The sequence below is a fragment of the Micropterus dolomieu genome, linkage group LG21 (assembly GCF_021292245.1).
Source record: "Micropterus dolomieu isolate WLL.071019.BEF.003 ecotype Adirondacks linkage group LG21, ASM2129224v1, whole genome shotgun sequence".
Taxonomy (NCBI): domain Eukaryota; kingdom Metazoa; phylum Chordata; class Actinopteri; order Centrarchiformes; family Centrarchidae; genus Micropterus; species Micropterus dolomieu.
This window is the reverse complement of record NC_060170.1, coordinates 14,236,496-14,261,496: the sequence shown is the minus strand read 5'-3', so window position 1 is coordinate 14,261,496 and position 25,001 is coordinate 14,236,496. Positions and strand designations below refer to the sequence as shown.

The window sequence follows — 25,001 nt, the reverse complement described above, 5'->3', positions numbered from 1 at the left end:
TTTAGCTAGAACTGTATTTTGTTGTTTTATTGTGAAGCACCTTGTGATTTTATCTGTGAAAAGTGCTATATAAATAAATTTTACTTACTTACTTACTTGCTTACTTTTAAATCGCAGGAGTAATATTCGTTAAAGGATATAAGGCGATATGTGTGTCAAAATACTATTTGTAATTAAATATTGTCGCACTGCAGATATGTCCTGGCCTACACACTATAGACTCACGGAAACATCTTTGTTTAGTACAGATCTCCGCAAAAATCACACAACAATGCAATGATTTTAATCGTTTATTTTTTCAATGAAAATTAGATTAATTATGTAAAAGTATCATTCCCTATAATATTGCAAAACATATAAATTAATAATCGCAATTAAATAGTTTTTCAAAATTGTTCAGCTACTAGCCCTAACGCACACAAATCAATAACCGGTATCTAAGTGATAGTATACAAAGTGATAATATACAACAAAGTGTCAAGATATATATAAAAAATGGACAAGGCGGAGGCTAAGAAAGAAGACAAGTGTAATATAATGTGTTCTTTGTTTTGTATTGCAAACACAAAGTTGGTTTCAAACACTCAATATAAGCTTAACCTACTGACTTTGTGAATTCCATCCTTTTTTGATTACTTGGTACACTCAGTCATCCTGTGGTGAAATTATGAAAAGAAAATGCACTGTGGTCAGCAAAAGTAAGACCCTTTAAGGCAGTGATACCACAGACACGTCTTCAGTTCAGCAGATATGGTATATTGCCTTCAGCAAGGACAGGAGTAATGGGGAGAAAGATTTGACACAGATGAGGAGTAGTGGAAACTATGGAGCAAAAAGTGCCAAGAAAAAGTACTTATACAGCAGAAACTCACAACAGGATCTGTTAGATCCCAAAGCTAATGAGCTCCTTTCACTATTTTACTAGTCATTTGAATTATCAGATAAATTGGGATCTTCCAGTGATGATAGGTTCCCTGGTAAAATTACTGGTAGAGTAGAGATTGTACCAATTTCTTAAGCAGTATTGTTTGGTTTGTAGTAGTTTTTTGATGAGATAGACGTTCTTGTGCTGCTTGTTTGCCCAAAAAGAATTTAAACAGTAAATGGAAAAATAGAGTTAACAAGGTTAGAATACTATTAGCAAAATTACCCAGATAAAGGAATCCAATGGAGGGCTGTGAGAAGATTTTTGAACCAATTAAGCGCTGATGTTGCCACCTTAGACATTTTCCAGATCCCAGCACCATGTGGAACCCTCTGGGAGAGGCTGACATGTAAAATTTTACACCCTCATCTTCTGAATTGAGGTTGGACATTTTAATTGGGGCTAAAGCTGTCAGAGCCTTGGAGAGTCTTAAACTTGCATTGATGCTTCCCCCGTTGCCTTGAAATTTTGGTTAGGACTAGTTAAAAATTGCTATTGCTACTAGTTGCTATTGAATTCCACTATCACATCACACTTAACGACTGACATTTACAGATTTATTTTTGATTTTGGCATTCTGAATTATGGAAAATAAGTGGTAATTTTACAGAGCAAATGTTCCGTTTGCTTAAATTGATTATTGCAGATTTGCTGCCTTGAGAAAGGAAAAAGTTAGGGGAGACTTAAGCATTGGGAGAGTGTCTTTTCGGAAAAATATTTCTAGATGTTCAGTACTTTTCTGTGCTTCTCAGCATACTTCGAATCTACTGAGAACCAGAACACCTGAAGGGACCCAGTGCTTAAGCCGTCCATGCGGACATCAATTCTGAGGTTGATTGTTTTATTTCCACAAACAAGAAGAATCAAACCCATCTGGTTTCATACTTAATGGTTTTATCAGTAACATAGATGTCAGTGTCACTAAATATACTGTAGACCGAGACTGAAACCTTTGTTGTCTCACTTTTGGCCGTTTTATTGCATACACCCTAACCTGTAAATGCTCTGACAACTTTCCTAGCCTGTGTTATGTAGGAAAGAGAGATTTATTGAGACTTTGCACCAGGGCCATAGTCATAACAAAAGTAGCAGCATTCCTGGGTAAAGTAAGCAAGGTTAAAACATTTATACTTGTGACAGGTTGCATGTATTCCATAGGACTTTGGTGGCTCCTCTGCTTTCTTTGAGGATCTTCTTGTCTCTTTCATCTTTTGGTCCATTATATGTTGAGCTGATATAAGATCCCTCCTATACGTTTGTACCAACTATGGAAATCTTTTACCAGTGCCAAGCATATTTCTCAGTTATCCTCTTTGGGGGAGATTACAGTTCAGCAGATTGCATCTTGCCAGCTTAGTTACAGTTTTATACACGTAGGCATAACAATTTAAAATATCCTCCAGTCTTCAAACTGCATCTAAATGTTGTTAACTGGAGTCTTTATCAAATCCTTTACAAAGATTGTTTTTTTCACAAGCTAAACAACACCCATACTTGTCAAAGAGCTAAATGCAACATATTGATATACTGTAAAAAAACAAACAAAACATCAACAAAAAAACCCAGAATACTTTGCTACATTAATTTTGACCAATATATTCTATGCCTTTCTGATTGTCTGCAACCAGGTTAGATTGGAGCACAAAAGGAGATGTTGGCATTATATGGAGGCTGTCTATCATACTGAACAATTTTTCTTTTATTTGTTGCAATATCACCAAGCTACCCTAATACATTTGGTATTGGTATGGTATTGACTTTCAAAAATGTTGTGGTGCTTCACATTTTAATATTTGCAAATCATTTAACAATTACACCATCAAACCATGGCTTCAAATTGTTCCTTGTAGCACCTGACACCTGAGGAGAGAGCATTGGTCCATTTTTATATTACAATTCTTCCTGGGGTGGAGTACAAGTGGAAGAGTAGTTTAGAAAACATGCACTGGCAAGTGGTACTTCAAATGCTACATCATGACACACTTTGAGACCCATTAATGTAATAACAGCTCGGGGGTGCTCTTGTGTCTCATTGGCTTCGAGTGTCTCTTATTGACTTAGTAGCTTCCAGTAACACGTCTCCCTTGAAACAGACACACGGGTACATTTACACATGCAGGTGCACGCGCTAACAAACAGAGACTCACAGCTTCTCCTCCACCTTCCATCCTAAACACCAAATTAGCGGCCACACCTGGCCACCTGCCTCCAATCAGAACAGAGTGACCCTTTGCATGGAGGCCAGCAACGAACAAATCCAGATGCAGATAGGGGGTCAGAGATGATGGATAGAATGGAGAGTGATTGTGCATGTGCGGATGACAAATGGGGTTTCTGTGTTTGAGTTTAGGCGTGTTATCAGGTAGCTATTTTATCTTCTTCATAATTCATTTTTGTAATGTTTTACCGGTAAAGAATATAGAAATTGATTCTTCCATTTCAAAATAGATTCAGAGTTAGAAATCAAGACAAAGTTCTGAAGGAATTACATGTAGGAGGTACAGCATTGAGAGATTGATGTAATAGACTGACAGTTTAAGTAATGGACTGATCAACCAAATCGACAAATTCCTTTTTTGGCATGTCATAATTATTTCACATTTTTTTCTTTTCTGCTAAAGCAAAAAAACATGTACTTGTACCCCTTTTCAGTTATAGAAAATATCAAATATATTTATCAGCTTAAAAATAGACAAATTAGCCAAAAATCTCACTGTCCATAAACAGTTTCTTACTGCATCAAGATTTAGATTATCAGTGAATCAGATGAGATCATTATATAAAATGACCATAAGATTTCTATATGAGATATATTCTATATAAGACACTTCAGCTGGCAGAATGGGGTGGGGGTGTGGCATGCAGAGGTAACAAGGACAAAGAAGTGTGTGTGTGTATGTGTGCACATTCATTAGGCCTGTGCACGTTATCATTCACTTTCTTCCATCTGAGATATTATTCTTGAGACCTTTGCCCTTTCAACCCATCTAATCCCTCCCTCACTCCTTCCCTTACCCTATCAACAACCTCTATTACCACTAATCGATTCGAACGTCTGAGTGCAGATCACATCTATCACCACAAATCAATTCCTGGTTTCCGACCAATCATGCATCAGACAGTTGTTTTGTGTCCCAGAGACAGATTCTTTTTGATCTTTTTTTGATTGACAGATATGGTTACCATAGTGATAAGGGGCAATTTCATCGATTTGATGTCAGTGCAAACAACTTGAAAAGACAGAAAGACGCAGACGGAGACACAAACACACCCATTGACGCTTTGAAGGCCCTTTGTTTTAAAATTAAAACTGCTGGGGGAACACAGAAGTGACGTTTTGTCACTTCTTGCCTTCCACATGTTGTCCAACTGTTGTCAGCTGTCAGGGTGACTTCCATTCACACAGAAAAAGCCACCTTCCAAAATCATTTCCTTTCAGGGTTGTTGCGTGTAAACATCCTGTCAATTTGTTCTCCTCTGAACTATTTCCTTGTGGAACACTGACACGGGAGACATTTTATCCTCTCATGCTAGACTGGCCATTATTGTTTTTGACTTCTGTATTTTTTTTTTAAATGTGTTCAGTTGAAAGTCAGTTACCAATCGTTTTTTTTTGTCTACATTGTTCTTATCTATCCAAGAAGGGATGAATGAGCACACAAGGACTGTTAGCATCACCTTGCTTTACATTTACACTGTCACACACTCTCCTCTCCTGGGAGCTTCCTTGTGCAGCCAAGCTACTGAGCAGCTACATTGGAGCAGATGGGATTAAGGGCGAAGGCTGTTCAGTAACTGTTGCCCTTTTTTAAATATTTTTGCATTCAGCACACAGACATTGAAATTATGCCTTGTCATAGATTCAGGGCAACGAGTGGAGCATTGTCAGTTCAGAATGAGCACTAATGTTGAGCTTGCGTCAGCCCCTTCATTCATGCTTCACCATCAGCGCCTCATTCATCAGCTGCTTCTCTACCAGCTGAATAGTAACGTCCAGTCATATTTATACAGGTGTTTTAGGCCTTTCCCACACTCTCACTTCTGACTTTCCACTATTACTCTGTCTATACAGGCTGGTTGCTGTTGCAGCTCCCTCCCCCTACCAACCTTGACCAAATGTGATCAACCTTTTTGTGTTGTCAACTCAACTAATGTTCATGACGTTAATGTTTGTTTAATAAGAGGAGATTTGTACTCACTTATACTCCCACTTACATGCTTAAGAAGAAAAGCTATTTTGGAGTGTCATTGGTCATAATGGTAAATGGTCTGTACTTGTATAACGCTGTTCTAGTCGTCAGACCACTCAGAGTGCTTTTACACGACATCACAGTCACCCATTCACACCCATTCAGGTGCCAGCTGCTGCTGTACCAATCACAGGGCCTCGAAAGAGTCCTGTATAGTTATTTTTTGCCGTCCTTGGATGTGGTAGCCGTTTCTCAGGCTTCTCAGTAATAGTGTTATGTAAAGAAATATGAATAATTCAGATAATTCGGGTAGTTATTACTTGTTATCTGCATTTGATTTGAACATTTGATAGGATGTTATACAACTTTATTTTTGTATTTGTCAGGGAGGCAAACGACAAAATTAAAGCTGGATTTGATTTGGTTTATAATCACTTTCCATATATGTTCATTGTCTTCACTCATATTGGTACTAAATTCCCCTTATCATATGATTTGTTTTGGCTGTACCTCATCAACCACCAGCAGAATTCACACATAAATATATTGGATGTTAAATTATAACATTAGTATCTAGTGAAAATTAGACTTTTCTACCAAATCTAGTATCTAAGTGTCTCCAGTTGAATTTAACTTTTGTACCCACTGACCATTTAGATTATTCCACACATTTTCTAGCCAGCTAGGTGGAGTAGGCTTACTTGGCAAAGTAACACAGGGGCCAGACCTTAGAGCCACAGCTACTTTAAATCTAATTGAAGTGTACTGTATGTGTACATACCACATCTAAATGTAGCTTGATGTGACATCACGTCCCAAGCCACTCTGCAGAAGTCAGTTTACTTGTGGAAAATTGAAGGTGCCGGTTAATGCGAGTTTCAAACACAAGGCCATCGACGTTAAACAAGCCATCCAGCCTTTCTCCAATATACTATAATATTCATCATTGTCCTGATGAAGACGAGTAAAACACATTTGGGGATTAAAGCATTGTATGCTGGAGAAAAGTTCTGTTACTTGTTTTTGATGGACACAACTTAGAATTCCCAGGGTAAACGATGGTAAAGGATCATGATGTCACACCGTTTGTTAGCCTGCCTGTCTGTCCTTCCAATTATCTCTCGAACACTTTGGTCTTGAGTAGGATTTCTCAAAAATAAGCAGCCAGATTGCCATGAAATATGGCTACAATATTCGTACCACCCCAGAGGATGATTCATAGTGTTTGCTAATTTGGTTCTGTTGTTTAAAGTTTCTGCTGTCACAATGCAGAATAGAGTACATGTATGTAGGAGGGCCTTTGCAATGGTTGTCATTGTTGACAACACTGACGCAAATTCTGTTTTATTCCCCCAAATAATCTTCCACTTATTGGATGTTGAAATATCTTTATTTCCTAATGTTGAAAAAGACTGCTTCATTGATTCTTTATATCATGATGTTTTAAAATATTGTTCTCTTTTCCAGCATCACTATCTTTGGTACCGGGGCCAAGTGGCTGTCTGTGCTGCAGGAGAGGAACCTGAAACCCGGTGAGTTGTGGTCACCGGCGCATGTACACGCCTACAGGAGCGTGCACGTAGACACTCGGAGACACACATGGACGCACACAAATAACAAGCAGAAACTCTGAGAGGAATTCATTCACCCACACACGCACATAATCACACACAACTACTCTCTGAGAATGGAACCTGGAACAATGAGAGCAGATGGACACGATAATGATTATAATAGTGATGCTGTTTGACTCTAAATGTCCTCTATGCCATTTACTGCGTGAATCAACAGTTTCCGATAAAAGTGCTGTTATGATAAATCATGTGAGTCATGGATAGGACCAACTAATTGCTTTTAGTGTCACAGCTCTCGAGAGCGAGAACCAGGTCTCTACACATAATCAGAGCTGTACCAGGCTTATTAGCCTTCCTGTTAACCTTCATACGTGCCGTTTTCTCTATCTCACCATTTGTGTGACAAAAACAAAGTCCCTTTAGAAGTGCATGCTAAAATGATTGCACCTTTGCTGTGCTCTTTCGTAAATTCACACTGTACATATTGTAATAGAAGAAAGTACAAGAAACATTTTCAGGTTGTTACGCTCCAATCCTCAGTTTGGTGTAAATCCAATCCATCAAGAGGTGCTTATTTTGATGATATTTCAACTTCTATACCTGGTTCACACTAATGGAAGTACAGTTCTTTGGTGGGGAAATGAGGAGTACCAGTTAATTTAGTTACATAAGCTGGCATTTGATTTACATACAGTATATCAAAGCTTTTCCTCTTTTGTTTCTCATCTTATTTATGTCCTCCTCTTCAGCCCCTCATCTAAACTCTCAAATAGTTCTCCTGTTCCCAACATCTTCATGTAAATTACAACTCATAACTAATGCAATGAGTATAGCTTCCTATTTACCTTTTCTAACCTCCACTTTCTCTCTTTTTCCCATTTCCTCTCTCCTCTCCTCTCCTCTCCTCTCCTAATGTTAAATTAGCACTTATAACCAATGTTTATTGCATAAACAGTTGCTGTGTCTCAATTCCCAGTGCACTGTTATAATCACCACAAATCTTTATTCATGGCGCCTGCTTTGTGTGTATGTGTGTTTGTATCTGTCTGTCTCTCTGCAACTTGTAAATTACCTAAACACACTCACAATTTTGTGGCTAAACAGGATAGCACGAAAAACAAATTTTCGAATTGCTGCATCCCTGTCTGTCTCTATCTCTGCCCCACCCCTATCAGCCAGCCAGCCACTTGATCCATTTGGCACTGTGTGTGTATTGTGTTTGGATGCTTATTAGAGAAAAAGAGAATGGCACAGGGAGGTGTGTATGTGTGTGCGTGCGTGCATGCAATCATGCCTCATGTGGGCTGAGAAGGGTAGAGGGAGCTTCTTCACTGGCTGCCCCAGCGGAGGGGCCCTTTTCCCTGGGCTGACATTTGGACCGGACACCTGGAGGCATGGTGGGGGGTAGCAAGAGTTCTCACTATGTCTCTCTCTGTGTGTGTGTGTGTGTGTGTGTGTGTGTGTGTGTGTTTATGAGGTGAGGGTCGGTTGCTGGAAGCTCATTAGTTTGCAGGGTGTTATTGGCTTGTGGATTGGGCATGTGTGTGTGTGTGTGTGTGTGTGTGTGTGTTAAAGAGCGTGTGCATGCATGGACCATGGGGACAGAGGCTAAGTGTGTGTGTGTGTGTGTGTGTGTGTGTGTGTGTTGTGTGTGTTGTAGTACACACAAGCTCGTAAGCTGTGTCACATCAGGGTGGCAAACTGTATTAACACAGCATGTAGGGGTGCATGGAACAACAGCTGTGCATGGAGCACCCTTGTGTTGAAATTGTGTGCGTTTGTATGGATTTTTAATTTAGTCAGAAGCTAGTGCTGACTGTAACTGGGTTATATTTGAAGTTTTTCGATATGGTAGCCTCCATGATACTAATCCCAAAACACTACCTTTGTACTACAAAACCCTTTTTTTATTGGAAAAAAATATGCTAAACTTCACAGTGAATTTGTTTTTACTCTTGTCTAAACACAAGCAGCCACACTTCTGCCTACTGTACATAAAATATAGGCTAAAATTAGGAAACTGTCATGATGGTAATTTAGATCACAAATACAGTATACAGTAGACAAGACAAAAACTGACCAAACATTGAATGCCAATTGTTGATACTTCAGTGCTTGATGCTAAGAGACATTTTGGTCGGTACTTGAAAAGTGTCTAGATGTAATACAGTGATAGACAGCATTATCTGCAATGCACAATACTGCACAGTATGTATATGTAAGCAATTTGTAATTGATTCTTTTATCTCTTTCTCACCCAGCGGAAACACACAACCTCCAGTCTCTCCACACCATCCTGTCTACCGGGTCTCCTCTCAAACCTCAGAGCTATGACTACGTCTACCGCTGCATCAAGAGCAACGTGCTGCTGGGCTCCATCTCAGGTGACTGACTGATGCTGGGACAAATTTTGTCTTTCTTTTCGTAATAGTTCTGTCTAAGGGTACAAATAACAGCAGCTTTTCCAAATGTTGTTGGTGTCTTCTGCACCGGCAGCTACACCCAAAAAATGAAGAAAAAAAAAAGCAACAGACCATCTGCGACACAAACACAAAAGGAGTGACACATCAAAAGGAACTTCGGGGAAAAATAATTTGTATAGAACTGTACATTTTCCTCACCACCCACAACGCCACCACACACACACACACACACACACAAAAACACAGACCCTTTCAGCCCATTGTTATGTTGACAGGGCAATAGAACACTATCTGTCTTTCTCTGTGAGTCCTGAAACGTTTAACATTTAGCACAGCCTGGGTGACTGACATATTACGGACGTACACACACACACACTGAGTAGCAGCTTAGAACATGCATAGACTGTCAGAATCTAAGCACCACGCACACACTGTGAATGACAACCTTGATGATTATAGCATATAGCCAGAGATGCATACATACACAAACACACTTGCACACAATGACATGCAGGTTGAAAAATTGGACACACAAGCATTGACTGAAATGTCACCCACGAGTCAGAAATCTGGCCTGAGACCATAGCCTGAGCCGGAGAAAAGGGGGGAGGGGCAGTATTAGCTGATTGTCTCATAAATTTACATCTAAATGTTTTTCCTATTGTTTGTTGTTATAAAATCACCCATGCTCCTCACTTGTCTCTGCACAGACTGTTTTTCATACTGGCAACCACTGGAGAAATCAAGTTACGTCTACTAGCGTTTACAATTTGTCTGCTCATTTCACCACTCATTCCATGACTTTATAATTAAAGGACTGGATCTGTGGATGTGATGACGGATATGAGGGCATGTGCGCTTGTATATGTATCCGTGTGTGTGTTCTTTAGAACAGCAGGTCCTGCCCCAGTCAGTTTCCTACTCATCGCCAAGGGCAACAGCAGGCTCCAACCCTGTTGGCTGCCAACCGACCTAACCTTCACCCCCGAGGTCACCGCTCTGTGCGTGTGTGTGTGTGTGTGTGTTTTATTAGGATTTATCGCAGCATATGTGACTGACTGGTGGTCAGGGCGACATATGTGACGGCCCCTTCACCGATTTCACCCTGTGTGACTGTGTGACTGTGTGACTGTGTGGGGGTGTGTGTGTGTGTCTCTGAGTGGATGTGTCTATAAACATGTGCGTGAATATTTTTACACACTGTATGAGTAATTTTTTACTCCCCTTTTTGTGTATTTTAGGATGTGTGTGTGTGTGTGTGTGTGTGTGTGTGTGTGTGTGTGTGTGTGTGTGTGTGTGTGTGTGTGTGTTTGTGTGTTATCCTGTCAGCAGGGATTTTAGCCGCCCGTCGCCCCTTATTGGGGGATTTTAACACTTTCACTGCTGGATTTCCTCCATCCTAATATACCTCCGTCTGACTGCCCATATGTCACTCCTCTACTCCCTTTTTTGCTCCTTCTCGTCTTCTCTTGTCTCTTCTCTTCACTGTAAGGAAAGAAAAAGGTGAAAATTCCTCATCCTTGTTTTTTATTTTCTATTACACTGTATGTTGAATTTGTGTTTTATGTGTGTTAAGTCTCATGTGTATTCTTTTTATAATTCATTTTTGAATGCATGCGTAGGTGAGCTGGTTGCCTTTTTGTCTCAGTTGGTGGCTTTGTCTGACCCCAAACTGTGCCAGAGGATGTTCAAAGCACTCACACCTACACAAAACATTAAAGCAGACTCGCACACACATGCACACAAATATATGCACAAACTGGGGAGTTCAAAAAATCTTTTTCTTCACTGTTCAGAGTAGTCAGTGCTGTTAGAAACATTAGATCAGTGTGACAAGTTACCCTCTTGTGTATACACATAGAATACACACTAAATGCCTTATGATGGAAGGCATCCCAAGAAAGCAGCAGTGACTTTTGGCTCAAAATATACTTTATATATGTGTGTGTGTGTGTGTGTGTGTGTGTGTGAGTGTTGTTTTTGTGTGTGTGTACTCACCCATTAAAGTGAATGTAATAATAAAATAATTGCATGTCTTCCCACTATAAGTGTGTGTGTTTAATCAGAAGACAAAATTTCCACTTCCTCCTGGGAGCCAATTAAAGCTCAATAAAGAACCTGGCAGAGAGACAGAGAACGAATGTAAAGAACAGAAAGATAAGCAAGAGAGAAGGAAGTGGAAGAAGGGCAGAGAGCAGTTGAGAGGAAGCGAACAAGATGGATGGATGGAGTCTATGATACAGAGAGGGAACGAGACAAGGAGGTAGAGATAGAACAATGGTAAGGGAGATGAATAGAATGTGTCTGAAATAGTAGATGATTGGATGGTAGAAAGAGACAAATGGATGGTGTGGCAGTATGTGTGTGTGTGTGTGTTCAAGACAGTTTTATGAATGTGCTGCAACAGTGTAGAACTCCTATATAGGTCAACGGAGGTGGAGCACGGTTGCTAACACTGCCAGTTTGTGTTGTCGAAATACCAGATTGATACGAATACTAAGTTTAGTAATGTCTCAGGTCGGTGGTCACTGTGATGCTTTGGTACCTTATCCCACAGGTCAGTATACATGTTATAAAAAGTATGCTCGCCATTTGAGATTGATTTCTTTGGACCTAGACTGAGATAACTTCAGCTTTCTTAAACTTTCTTAAACCTCTACATTTTCAACTCTTCGTTAACTTAGTGCTGTGCAAGTAGAGTACAGTTGTTTTATTACACTGGGCCGTGTCTGAAAATAGCCTCTGCTGGAAAAAGTACTGACGAGCAGTTACAGTCAACCATTCCCACCACCACCAGTACATTTACATTCTTTAAACCTCCGAAAATTGTTAGAAAAGAAAGAAAAGCTGCGTGAAGCTGCAGAATTTGTTATGATACTGGTGTGTTATAATTGCATTTATTGTAAATATTTAAAAAATGAATTGGTAGAGCTTTAAGGTTGAATACAGCGTTGGCGAGAAGGTTGAATGTAAACTAAACTATGATGTTTTATTTCAATTTTTGTTTAGAATAAAAACTCCTCACAGGGTGTTGGAGCGAGGTATTTCATTTCAGACCATCAACCGACTAAATCTCCGTCTCTATCTGTCTTTCTCTCTTTCTCTCATCTCTCTGCCCAGGTGGCACTGACATAGTGTCATGTTTCATGGGTCAGAACCCAACAGTCCCAGTGTATCGTGGCGAGATCCAAACAAGAAACCTCGGCATAGCCGTGGAAGCCTGGAACCTTGAAGGTGAGAGTGTGTATGGCTGAATTGCGTTGAAACTGAATACCATTGCTTTCCCTCTCTATGTAGACTAAACTCTATCAATGGATTTATTGAGCAATCTACAGTATATTAACAACAGGGTCTAGAGATCATGTAGAGGTTGTAAGTTTGAATCCTAGGAGGGACTGAAAAGATATTAATGAGGAAAATTAATTACTCATTAAAAAGTGCTGAGATGCCCTTGAGCAAACTTTCCATCTGCTCCTGGAGCTGCATGGTAGCCAACAGAACAAAACTGTGGTTATACTTCGTTGCTCCCATATGGGGATGTACGTGTGTGTGCGTTGGCATGAATTTGAAGCTAGCCATTGCTGAGAAATTGCAATAAGTAATTAGTGAACTTTTTCTGGGTAAATACAAGTCAAAACATAAGGGAAACACTGTTTTTTACATCAACATTCCAAACAAAAAAGAGGGATTTTTTTTTTTTATCTTGCTGGGAGTCTTCAAAGCCCTCTATGTTTTTCTCATTGATTTTAGTCCCTTGTTCCCCAGCTCCCGATCCCTGCTGCAGGCTGTACTGGCGTGTCTCCACCACCTCAAAGGAGAGTGGATTGAGGGATAATTTAAAGGCAGTTTTGTAGGAAGAGTTTGAGATTATTTTAGTCGGTCTCTAAGCCTATAACACCGTCCTGAGGGAGGAGGAGAGGCCTGTGTGAAACCACACACTAAAGTGTATCAGGTTCTCTGAGTGTGGGATACATTACATTACTGCTTTTTGATCCGAGAATGATTTATATGTGTGTCTGTGTGTGTTTCTAAGGGTTTGTTTGTGTTCATGTGTGTGTGTGTTGCGGCAAATTATATCCAAGGGCTCTAACTTTATTTTTTTGTTTCTGTGAAATCCGTGTGTGTGTGTGTGTGTGTGTGTGTGTGTGTGTGGACAGGTAAGCCTGTATGGGGAGAGAGTGGGGAGCTTGTCTGCTTGAAGCCAATCCCCTGCCAGCCAACACACTTCTGGAATGACGAGAACGGGAGCAAATACCACAAAGCGTACTTTTCTACATATCCTGGTAAGTACACAAACATTGGATATAAATACAAACGCACATAGGGTATACATACAAAGAACCCAGGAGAAAAGAACATACAATAGCACTTATACATATTGCCTAACTTAAACTTTCTACTAATGTATGTTTTATGTTATTGTTGTTATTATATTCAATGTACTAAATTTTATATAATCAAAATTAATAAAAAAGTCTAGGTAGTTTTTTTCTCACCAGCTCACCTGCTCTTTTTCATCGCATGTATTGTTGTTTTATTGTCTTACATTTGATTTTACGGTGGGTTTTTCTATTACCAAAAATGTGAGAATTTTTAAAAACATTCAATATAATAGTGTTCCTTCTCTTTTAGGGGTGTGGGCCCACGGAGACTACTGTAAAATCAACCCAAAGACAGGAGGCATTGTAATGCTGGGCCGAAGGTCAGCCATTAACTGTTGGAGGGGAGAGCCTCTGAATGTTAAAATTAAATTTGTTTTATCACTGTAGCTTTAATTGATTCATTTATTTAGAGTACTTTGCAAGTGGACATGTTTAAATATAATTTATGCAGATTGCAGATATTAAATATGAGATGCTAATGCTACGAATTGCTTGGTTGAAGAGGATGAAAGTCATTTAAATTTGGACTTTTCCCCCTGAGATTTGGCCCTGCACTACATTATATTGTTCAGAAAGCTTGGTAGGCTGTATTGGCTCTTAAGCTGGTTTATGGCACTGTATAAAATTGCTTTATGACATAAAACACTGAAAGAGTCTTCAGTTCTTCCAGGGTAAATGGAAATAAACTGAAAGTATGGAAACAAATAAATAGACCAACATAGTTCCTGTGTTGTACATAATGTATAAAGAAAGAATCACAAGCTTACTGAAAGTGAAATATTGTTGTATGCTGGTCGATTTCTTTCCCTCTCTATTCCAGTGTGTTGAATGACGTGTGGCAAGAAAGCTTTGCAATGACTATGAATCTTGAACTTGTGTTTCTTCTGCAGTGACGGTACATTGAACCCCAACGGAGTTCGATTTGGCAGCTCAGAGATCTACAACATCGGTGAGTCTTGAACATTACACGTGGAGCAGGGTGCGGGTGTAAGAAAGGATGAAAGGATATGGCTAAAGCGTTTTTGAGCTTAAATCAAGTCACGGTCCTCTTTATGTTTGTAGAAAATAAAAGCCATCCCATCACTTGTCATTATTTGTTCAGACAACCAAATGCAGCAAAATCACCATTTCTTCTTATTATTGACAACAAAAACACAGTGTTTGTGCGCTTAATTTTGAAGTTTTAAGTGGTGAAATTTTTTTTTCTCTTCTCACCCATTTTCAACTTATCCACATACTTTTCCTCTTCTCACCTCATTTTTTCTACCTTACTCTCTTCACCTCCTCTTCTTTCTTTGCCTCTCATTTGCTCTCATCATTTTTGTTCTGTCTCCTTGTCCTCCCTCTGCCCTCTCCTTTCCTCTCCTCTCTGCAGTGGAGGCGTTTGAGGAAGTGTCAGACAGTCTTTGCGTTCCTCAGTACAACACTGATGGAGAAGAGCGTGTTATTTTGTTCTTAAAGATGGCGCCTGGTAAGCCCTTCTGTCCGGAGTTGGTGGCGAAGATTAAAGGAGCCATTCGAAAAGCTCTGTCTGCCCGACATGTCCCTGCTCTGCTGCTGGAGACCAGAGACATTCCTGTAAGAGAAATATGAACATCAATCAAATATGAATAAACCCGTCAGATTATCCTGTCACAATGGTTAAAGCTGTGAAAGTCCGTTCTGGCTTAAAATGACAGCCTGTTTCTTCATCCATCTGCAGTACACCATCAGCGGTAAGAAGGTGGAGGTGGCTGTGAAACAGGTGATCGCTGGCCGGGAAGTGGCGCAAAGAGGAGCCTTCTCCAACCCTGATTCACTGGACCTCTACAAGAACATTCCTGAACTGCAAAACTATTAGAGATGGGGCTTCACAGAGGTGGAGAGAGGACCTGCAAAGGAGAACCACCTGACGAGAATTCAGCTTAGTTTTTAAATTAACTTTATTCAAATTTATAGGCACAGGGAGACTTGCAAAGTGTAGTCAATACGATACAAAAATGGTGCAAATTATATTAATATATAATATGGTATCAGGCAGATGAGAGACATTAGGTGTACTAATCCATAAGCTAACTTTCAATCAAGTGATTAAGCAGCTCATACAGGCGGTGTGTGCGCCGTGTTACGGCTGCGCCACGGTTTTGACCCATCCTCGGCCCTGTGTCAACTCACACTGGAAGTGTTTCAGCAGCGGAGCATTAAGCCTTCTCCACGTTGTTGACTTGTTGTTTATTTGTTATTTTGTGTGCTTCTGCTACCGATCACAGCTCTCTGTGAACCGTTTTCCTCCAGTTCCCTGCAGGGCTGAATTTCCCACATGGAGCATTTCACAATAAGAGCGTTTTGCTTGCCTGATTTTGCTGAATTGTTTAGAGTTAGTTGATTTGGTAAGTGTTCCTCGATTTTTGTGTTTCTACCGTGGTTAAGAAGGCTTTTTTGGTCTGTTTTAACTGTGTTTATTGTTGAGATACGATCAGGAGTGTGCACAAGTTATTATATTTTGAAAATCCACCGGATTATCTTTGCTGTTTATGTGTCTGACTTCCTGTCCGGCTCATCTGCTCTGTGCTGCTCGACACGTCTTACGGCAAAAATAGAGCGCCTGCCTATTCTTGCGCTTCTGGTGTGAGCACAAGCATTGACTACAATTACAACGATTAGGTACGGCAGCCGTGACGCATCCGTAACGCAGCGCACACGCCACCTGTGTGAGTCCAAGGTTAGTCTACCATGATGTGCAAGTAAACTGGATTCAGCTTTGAATGTAATATGATGTGCACAGCAGCCCTTGTGAAAAATGCTTTGAGTCCACCAACAATGGAGAAGTGATATTTCGGATTAAGCTCTTTGCTTTGACTTCACAGGCTGATTGCTATCAGCCTGTGAAGAACCATATCTCCCTGTGTCACCTGCTTTAACACCGGTGTTGGTTCTGAGTGGGTCCCAGACTGAAAATCCATGGAAGTGTACAGATCAACGCACACAAACACCTGGGATTAACATTGCAGCTTTGGCTCATATCACCATATCATTGTTATGTGGTGTGTATGCTTTATTAAATGTATATATATGAATATATATTTTTGGACTGTGAAATTACGTTAACATTGTAATTATGCATTTAAAGGTAGTAATTCAAGCCTGTTAACCAAACCATACCAAAGTGAGTCTTAGATTTAGGGTTCGTAACATGTCAGGAGTTGTACTTTGAATAAATTAATCATAGATAGAATCTAGATAAAACAAAACTTACTGTATGTTTGTCCCAACTTAAAAAGATATTGATTTCTTGTATTGCATGCTCAAATCTTAACCCTTATTTGACTTTGTAACCATTGATTCTGTTTCATTCTGACCAAGACAGCAAGAGGAGCTCTCCACAAGCAAACGTTTTTTAAAGTCATGTTGGCAATGATTCATCAAGCTATTGTATAAAGTCAGTCAGTCAGTCAGTCAGTCAGTCAGTCAGTCAGTCAGTCAGTCAGTCAAGATCAAGTGTGATCTGAAAGTAAGAAAATGTTCATATCACCACTGAAGCCTGTAGTAATTAGTTCCATATCTATGTTCCATGTTTGGCGGAAATCAAAGAAAAATGTGCTTCAAATAGCTACAGTACTGTAGCCTGTTTTTGCTTTGTACAGGGAAAGCTGAATTATGTATTCAAAATTTCCCCATGCTGTGTGGCAAAGCCTAAAGGCTAATTAATGCTATGCTAAAGATGAACTGCAGCAGTTGTGGTCACTAGTAGCTAGGTATAGGCGGGTTAGGGTGTAATATTTGCACCCAGCACCACGGTGCTCTCCAAGGTGCTGATGCTGCTTCAGGGAGCAGCTAGGGAGCTGTCCAGAGTACTCTCTTTCTCCCCCTGCCCACAGTAGTGGGAAGATCTAGGCTAAATAAACAAATTAAACAGTGTTTTTTATGGTTGAATAGCAGCAAAACAAGTAACCCTTCTTAAAAGATATGAACTCTGTCTTGCTCGCAGTGTTTCTGTAAGTTATTAATAACTTGCTCGGAATACTGCTATGTCACTTTTTGACCCGTCCGCTCAAACCTGTGATATTTTCTTGTAACCTTAACTGGGTCCGTCGACCCGCGCATCACTACTGGTAACACTACTGAGCAACATGAGTATACAATAACAAAAACACTAATCACTTGGGCTTTATTTCCTGTTGGGAGAAAAAAAACTGACCAGAATGTAAATTGTGGTGAAGTCAGTGTCACCCAAGCATTTGATCTTTGGAGAAAAAATTAGGCTGCATTTTATACTGATAAACAGATAGCACTTTTCTTACTGGGCCTTTGTAGTTTTTAAGGATTATTCTTGTTCGGCTTTTGATTCAGTCTTGTTTCTGTTCTGCTCTCTGTAAAACCACTTTAACTGGAAAACTCTGCAGTTCATCTTACTGCTGAAATTGAATAAATATCCTCTTTAAAGGCACAACTAGTGGCGCTATGGAGCAATGCTTTGATGAGTGGGTCCTCGTTTTGTTTGTCGCTTGTGCACAAGCGCGCAGGTGACTGGATGCACATGTGCCAGGTGCCATCACAATATTCCAAGAAAAGTAGCACTGCACCAGCAAAACGCAGGGAAGAAGACTGCAAGCCAGCAAACAGAGATGTAAACAATGCAGGTTAAAGAAAAACTTTTAAAAAACAGAACTTTATTTTTTTTAAAGAAAACTCCACAAGGCACATTTGACGTACCAAAGATGCGTAGGTTCTCACACACATATGCACTTTAACCGCATTAGGTGACATTGTTCATGGTGAAATCTGGTTCTACTCTAATGTACTTTTCCATTATGTAGTATAATTAATATATATAATAATTACACATGTAATAGGTGAAGTGTTTGCAAACACAATTCCGGGTTTGTCACATACAAAAATGAAGCTGTTTGTATTTGGTTCTCTCAAGTCTGCCTTCAATCTACAATGTAATTTGTACTTATTTTAGTGTTGTGAGGAAGTTTATTGAATCAGATATGACAAGTGTTGTTGAATAATTTCTACAGTAGATTATATGCCCCTTTACACAACAGCATGATGATGATGGCCATTGTCTCGGTCCAGTTTATGTTGGAAGTAGTCAGAATCGTTAATGGATGTGAACTCTTCTCATTTGCACATCTTGGCTATGTTCAGTCAGAGTTTTTCAAGGGAATATTTGCATTAGAGACAGCTTAAGTCGTGCATCAAGGGAGATTTTGTTGCAAGCACGGGTGCATTTCCTAGTTGACAACTGTCAGCTTCCCAGTAAAGTGAAGCCAGTCTGAGAGCAAAAGCTCAAACAAACAATTTTGTATTCCAAAACTTCAGCCTTTAATACCCATTGCAGATTTACAACATGTGCATCCACATTGTTTTCCAAAGATAAACTGGGAGACCTTTTATCCCATGCTTGCTGGACACAGGAGTTGAAATCAACATTTATATGTTTTAACAGCTTTACTGAAATATTTGTTTATGAATTCTGACGCGGACACTTCCAGCAACTCAAAAGTAGTTGCTAGAAGTCCCTAAAATTGTTTTAAAAACAGAACATTTTTATTACATTCCTTGCTACTTTATATAGCTTCACCTTTGGGTTTCAATACCATCTGCAGCATATAACATGATATCACTGAATCAGCTTTGGTGCTACAGTGAGCAGCTTGTGATCTCGTGACATGTCTTGACCACCTCAGCATGTGAACTTCTGCTTTAGGGTAAAGAATAAGCCACTGTCACACTGGTGGAATAACAGAAACAAATCTGTGTGTGTGTTTTGGTGAGTGTGTAGAAGCCAGTCATTTTGACAGACGTCTACTTTAGAAATAAACTTGGCAGTTTTTAAACTCCCTATAACCTTTATTAGTGTGAATGCTCAGACCTGCCAGTCAGCCAAACTTCAAAACATAACAGAGAGAAAAATGTAAAAATAGAAAAAGTGAGAATTGGTTAGAGTCCAGTTCCTCAGTGTAAAAAGTCTCACCAATCTAGTGTTATAGCATTTCATTTATTCCTACCTTCAGTCATTCAAACATGAGAACATATTTTGTTTGCATCCTGTCAAGAGATAGGAGGGTGAAGAGTGAGGGCTGAAATGAGCAGAGTGGGGTGAATGTGGGAATGCTGACAAATGAAAAGCTGAAGTTTTTACCAAATTCACAAAGAATAACCATCGGATGTACATGAATGGTAGGTGCCATGCCCCCAGAGAGTCTGTTGTTGTCTGATTCATCCCAGTAGTCTCATAACTCACAGAAACATGGTAGCCACAAAATGATTTTCTTCATCTAACCTAAGCAGCTCCACCTGGCTTCACCTACATATCCAAACCACGCTATGGTGGTAGGGGAGGCGGCCTTGCTCTGATCTATCATGAGTGTATAAAACTAACACAACTCTGTGTACCTGATCAGTGTTCCTTTGAACTGCTGGCTGTTAAGCTTTGTGGACTGGCACCTACTATTATTGCTGTCATATACAGACCACCAAAATCATCCATCATGTCCATCACTGAGCTCTCAACAGTCTTAAGCACACTTAGCACTATGTCTCCCAACATAATTTTTAATTGGAGATGAATTTAATGTCCATTTTGATAACCCTGATAACATGTTCACAAAAGATTTTAAAACAATGTTAGAGTGCTTTGAGCTAACAATATGTAAACTAGTCTGTTGTTCTGGCATCTTACCCTATAACATCACATCTGCCGAGCTACCCATCTCTGACCATAAAGCTATACTGTTCAACACCAAGCTACTGCTCAGTAAGGCAAAGGCCCATCGTGTCATATCATATAGAAACATCAGACATGTGCACCCAGAAAGCCTTATCAGTTTAATTACATCAAACCCAGCTCCACCGCCCACCACCTCAACTCTGGATCTAATGGACTACTACAATGACCGCTTATCTTCTGCACTGGACATTTTAGCCCCTCTAAAAACACGGACTGTCTCATTTACCCATACTTCTCCCTGGTACACATCTGAATTGCATCAGCTTAAGGCCGTAGGACGCCGCATGGAGAGGCTTTACAAAAAGCCTGGACTTGCTGTACATAAACAGATGTACAATGATCATATACTCCTATACAAACACGCTCTCTCAACATCCAAAAACTCATACTACGCAAACATCATCACGGCAGGTGAAGGGAATGCCAAAACCCTCTTCTCCACAGTAAAAAAACTACTCAAACCACCGGCAACTACTATGAACAACAACCTTTCAAATGAACAGTGCTCTGCAGCCTTCAAACTGAAAGTCACATTTCTGAAACTATTACCAAGTCCAATAACTCCACATGTCATCTGGATCCAATTCCCACAACCCTAGTAAAAGCGTGCTTGCCTTCTATAATTTCCCTAGTAACATCCATCTTCAACTCCTCACTTTCCACTGGTACGGTTCCACCCTCTCTGAAAGCTGCCATAATCAGACCAACACTGAAAAAACCTGGTTTAGACTGCAATGATCACAACAACTACAGGCCAATTTCCACCTTACCATTCATATCGAAAATTCTGGAAAGGGTTGCTGCATCTCAACTACAGACCTACCCACAATCTCCTGGAAAAATTCCATCTGGCTTCAGACCCAAACACAGCACAGAAACTGCCCTTACTAAGATCACCAACGATCTCCTCCGTGCAGCAGATTCCGGTATTCTCTCCATTCTCATCCTCCTGGACCTAACAGCAGCTTTTGACACGGTATCACATCCCATCCTCATGGACCGCCTGGCAAATATAGGAATTGGGGGCACTGTCTTTGAATGGTTTGCTTCCTACCTCTCAGGAAGGTCACAATATGTAAAAATCCAAAACTACAGATCAGAAACCTCCAGAGTCCACTACGGAGTACCGCAGGGTTCAGTTATAGGACCACTATTATTTATCGTCTACCTCCTCCCTCTTGGCAACATCTTCTGGCGCTACAACATCCATTTTCACTGTTATGCTGACGATACACAGCTCTATCTGTCTACAAACCCCAGCTCCACACTCCCCTCCAGTACACTCACTGCCTGTCTACATGACATCCAGACAACTAATTACCTACAACTCAACAATAGTAAGACTGAGCTACTGCTCTTTGGTTCAAAATCTATTCTGTCAAAACCAACACCAGCTCACTCCCTATTAATGGAACCGCCATACCTGTCCACACAGGTTAAGAGCCTCGGTGTAATATTGGACAGTACCCTCTCTTACTCCAGCCATATCAATAATGTATCCCGGACTGCCTTTTTCCACTTACAAAACATCTCCAGACTACGAACCTGCTCTAACTCAACACTCAACGGAAGTCCTAGTAAATGCCTTGGTCACATCACACATTGATTACTGCAATGCAATTTTAGCAGGCATTCCTAACAAACTCATTCGACTGCAACTCATCCAAAATGTTGCAGCAAGGATCATAACATGCTCCTAGTCCACAGAACATATCACTCATCTGCTGATTCAACTATACTGGCTCCCTGTATCACAAAGAATTAACTTTAAAATATTATTCCTAACATTCAAAGCCTTCCATAATCTGTCTCCTACCTATCTCACTGACCTCATTCAGACCTACACTCCATCTTGTTCCCTAGGTCTTCCACAGCAAGTCTTTTGACACTACCAACCATCAACCTCAGTAAAATGGGTGCTAGGGGCTTCTCCTATGCTTCACCCAAACTCTGGAACTCTCTCCCCCCACACATCCATACGATGGACTCTATGGACTATTAAAAACTTTAAAACTGCTCTCAAAACTCATCTTTTTAAACTAACATAGTCACTGTAATAATAATAATAACCGATTTCCATTTTGACAGTTTTAAATTTTAGTTTTTTTATTTTAGTTTTTATCCTATTTTTATGATGCTTTGTACTTTTGCTTCTTGTTTTAAGGTGACCTTGAGTGCCATGAAAGGCGCCATCAAATAAGATGTATTATTATTATTATTATTATTATTATTATTATAACTGCACATAACACTTCACAAACCAGAATTGACTTTGTTAGCCTTGATTGTACACTCTGTACCTACAGGTGTTGTCAGTTAATTCACTCCCTGTGCAATTAATTTAAAAAGTCAACTGAAACTGCAAAGACTAATGACAGACTGTTTCTTCTATTATTTTGTTACAAATTGACCTGTGGTGCTTATGTAAAAGTTTTACTTCTATATAGAGGAAAATAAAAATGTATGAAGTGACTACATTAGAATGCGAATGAATCTTTCTCCCCACAGGTTAATAATGTAAAGTTTAACTAGCTGGACTAAAAAGTGCCATTAGCCCCTTCATTATGCAGTTAAAATCATTGCAATTACAAATATGTCATTTTGTGTAATAATCGCTTTAATGGAATAATAATGTTCAAATCCACCTTTATACTCATTAATTAGATGCTGTGAGTAAAACACCTCTGCATTTGTTTCAACATTTAGGCTACCTATGGTTACTTTGTTACATCCTTACAAACGCAACATATATAAGGGAGATTACATTGATTTTTACGTTCACAAACATTTCATTGGGTTCCTGAAACAAACTTCTGAGGTTCCTCAATGGTTATAGGATTAAGATCCCAAAAAGCATCAGTTGAATCCTTTTTTTTTATGTAGAATGTATGGGAATTACATACCTACTTTCTAGATGTGTTATTATTCCTTCCTATTGTATCCTATCCTCCATGTCCCCAATTATCCTCCAGTGCATTCACTGAAGCCCTCTTCCTCCCTCTCACCCCCATAGGAGACTTGTTAAATCTAAATTGGTTCCCAAAGAGACTTTCTCCTGAAAGGCTGATCACAACATCAATAAAGAGCTCCCCTGTGCTGTACAGGTACTTCTTCTGTGCAGATGTCTTGCTGACATGAATGTAGCAAGAGAGGTTTTATCTTGAAGTGAAAATTAAGCACGAAGCACTGTCATATTTAAATCTCAGAAATGGAAAGAAGCCTTTTTAGTCTGGTCAAAGTAAACAGGATGAACTCAGGGAGTTGAGGAGAAAAGGAGAGCTGTATTTATGCTATAAACCTTTACTGTAATCTAGTAGGAATCGGCTGTGACAGCAGGTTTTAAAACTTATTGACAGATTTCTTTTCTTCCCTAGAAGGAATCCATGTTGGATTTGAGGTAGCTCCTGGTGGACCGTCCACAGCCAGAGGGAGTGGATAGGGCCAGGGAGAGGAGGTCGCGGAGCACCCCAGAACGCTGCGAACAGTCAGTGATCGTTCCCTCTGGCTGGATGAATCCCGACGCTCCTGATTTTACACATGATCCATGAAAAAATAGAAATGAATGGTAATAATAGCATGTCGTGTCTTATTGAGAGGAGCCAAGCTCCCCCTGGCTCCCTCGTACTTCGCACCCTGCTTGTAGCCCCACAGATGGTTGAAAAGAAGTTTTCATAGTTTGGTAAGAGGCTTTGCTCAAATTAGCCAAACAGACATCACTGCATCACATTGCTAATGTTGGATGACACTAGCAACCTGCTGGTAACTAGTTAATTATGCTTATGTTAATTATAATTTAAGTACACTAACACCTATGATGTCTCATTAAAATAATCACCAGTTTAAATATAAATAGTGATATGACTTCATATCAGAGATGCTCATAAGTCTTTGAGCTAGAGTCCAAGTCAAGTCTCAAGTCTTTAAGCCAGAGTCCAAGTCAAGTCTCAAGTGGTTATTACGAATGTTGTATCACCTGTTGCGTTTAATCCAGGTTGCTTATAAAACTGCATAGCTATAAGGAATACTGTAACTGTAACCTGTTTTTCATTTACAGAGCACAACCATGTAATGTGCAATGCAATCAATGACAGCTTAAACTACTGTAAGTCAACACATCCCACACTCTCAAACCAGTGTAACGTTATAACTAAATTATAAACTGTAGGTTATATGATCAACAATAAACCTGTAACCTCTTTCTAGCCAACGGTAATAATTAATGTGATGGCAGCCAGTTTCATGATGAAGCGAAAAAACTCAAAACTTCTCATAATAACATAAAAGGTCTCTAATATTGTTTTGCCATTGTTTTGGAAAAGTATCTGTCAAACGAACTAAATTTGAAAGTACAATATGGCTTTGTTCCCTTATGAAATTGCAAAAGACTGCGATTTAAGTGTAAATAAGATATTAAATCAGTATAAAGTTCTTTAGGCGGTTAAAAAAGCAACTAAGTAACATTTACTCTAAGTAAATTTTAAATGAGCTACTTTTTACTTTTACTTGAGTAGATTTTTATACCAGTAATTTTAGTTGTCCTTAAGTAAAAGGTCATCGAAGGAGTCATCCTTTTACTTGAGTAGAATATTTTAGTAGTCTTTCCACCTCTGGCCATATAATGTTGTACATACATTGATGGTCTGCAGAGGTTGACACTTGCTGACTGATTTTTACTCCAGTGCCCCCATGAGGTTGGCATTCTTTGTTTTTTAGCAAAATATCTCCACAAGTATAGGTTTGCTGAAATTTTAATTTGTCTTGCTTAAACGAATTTTTGGTCTTTATGTAG

General features: G+C 39.7%; 1 protein-coding gene across 1 annotated transcript in view; it reads left to right on the top strand.

The window, feature by feature from the left end:
• aacs (acetoacetyl-CoA synthetase) overlaps positions 1–17,926 on the top strand; it is a 39,294-nt gene extending 21,368 nt beyond the window's left edge. The window contains exons 11-18 of the mRNA XM_046035536.1: positions 6,583–6,647; positions 8,951–9,073; positions 12,233–12,346; positions 13,270–13,395; positions 13,745–13,814; positions 14,385–14,443; positions 14,870–15,072; positions 15,197–17,926. Of these exons, the coding sequence (XP_045891492.1) occupies positions 6,583–6,647; positions 8,951–9,073; positions 12,233–12,346; positions 13,270–13,395; positions 13,745–13,814; positions 14,385–14,443; positions 14,870–15,072; positions 15,197–15,334 (898 nt within the window). The 3' untranslated portion in view covers positions 15,335–17,926. The remainder of the gene's footprint in view (positions 1–6,582; positions 6,648–8,950; positions 9,074–12,232; positions 12,347–13,269; positions 13,396–13,744; positions 13,815–14,384; positions 14,444–14,869; positions 15,073–15,196) is intronic.
• Positions 17,927–25,001: the final 7,075 nt, after the last annotated feature.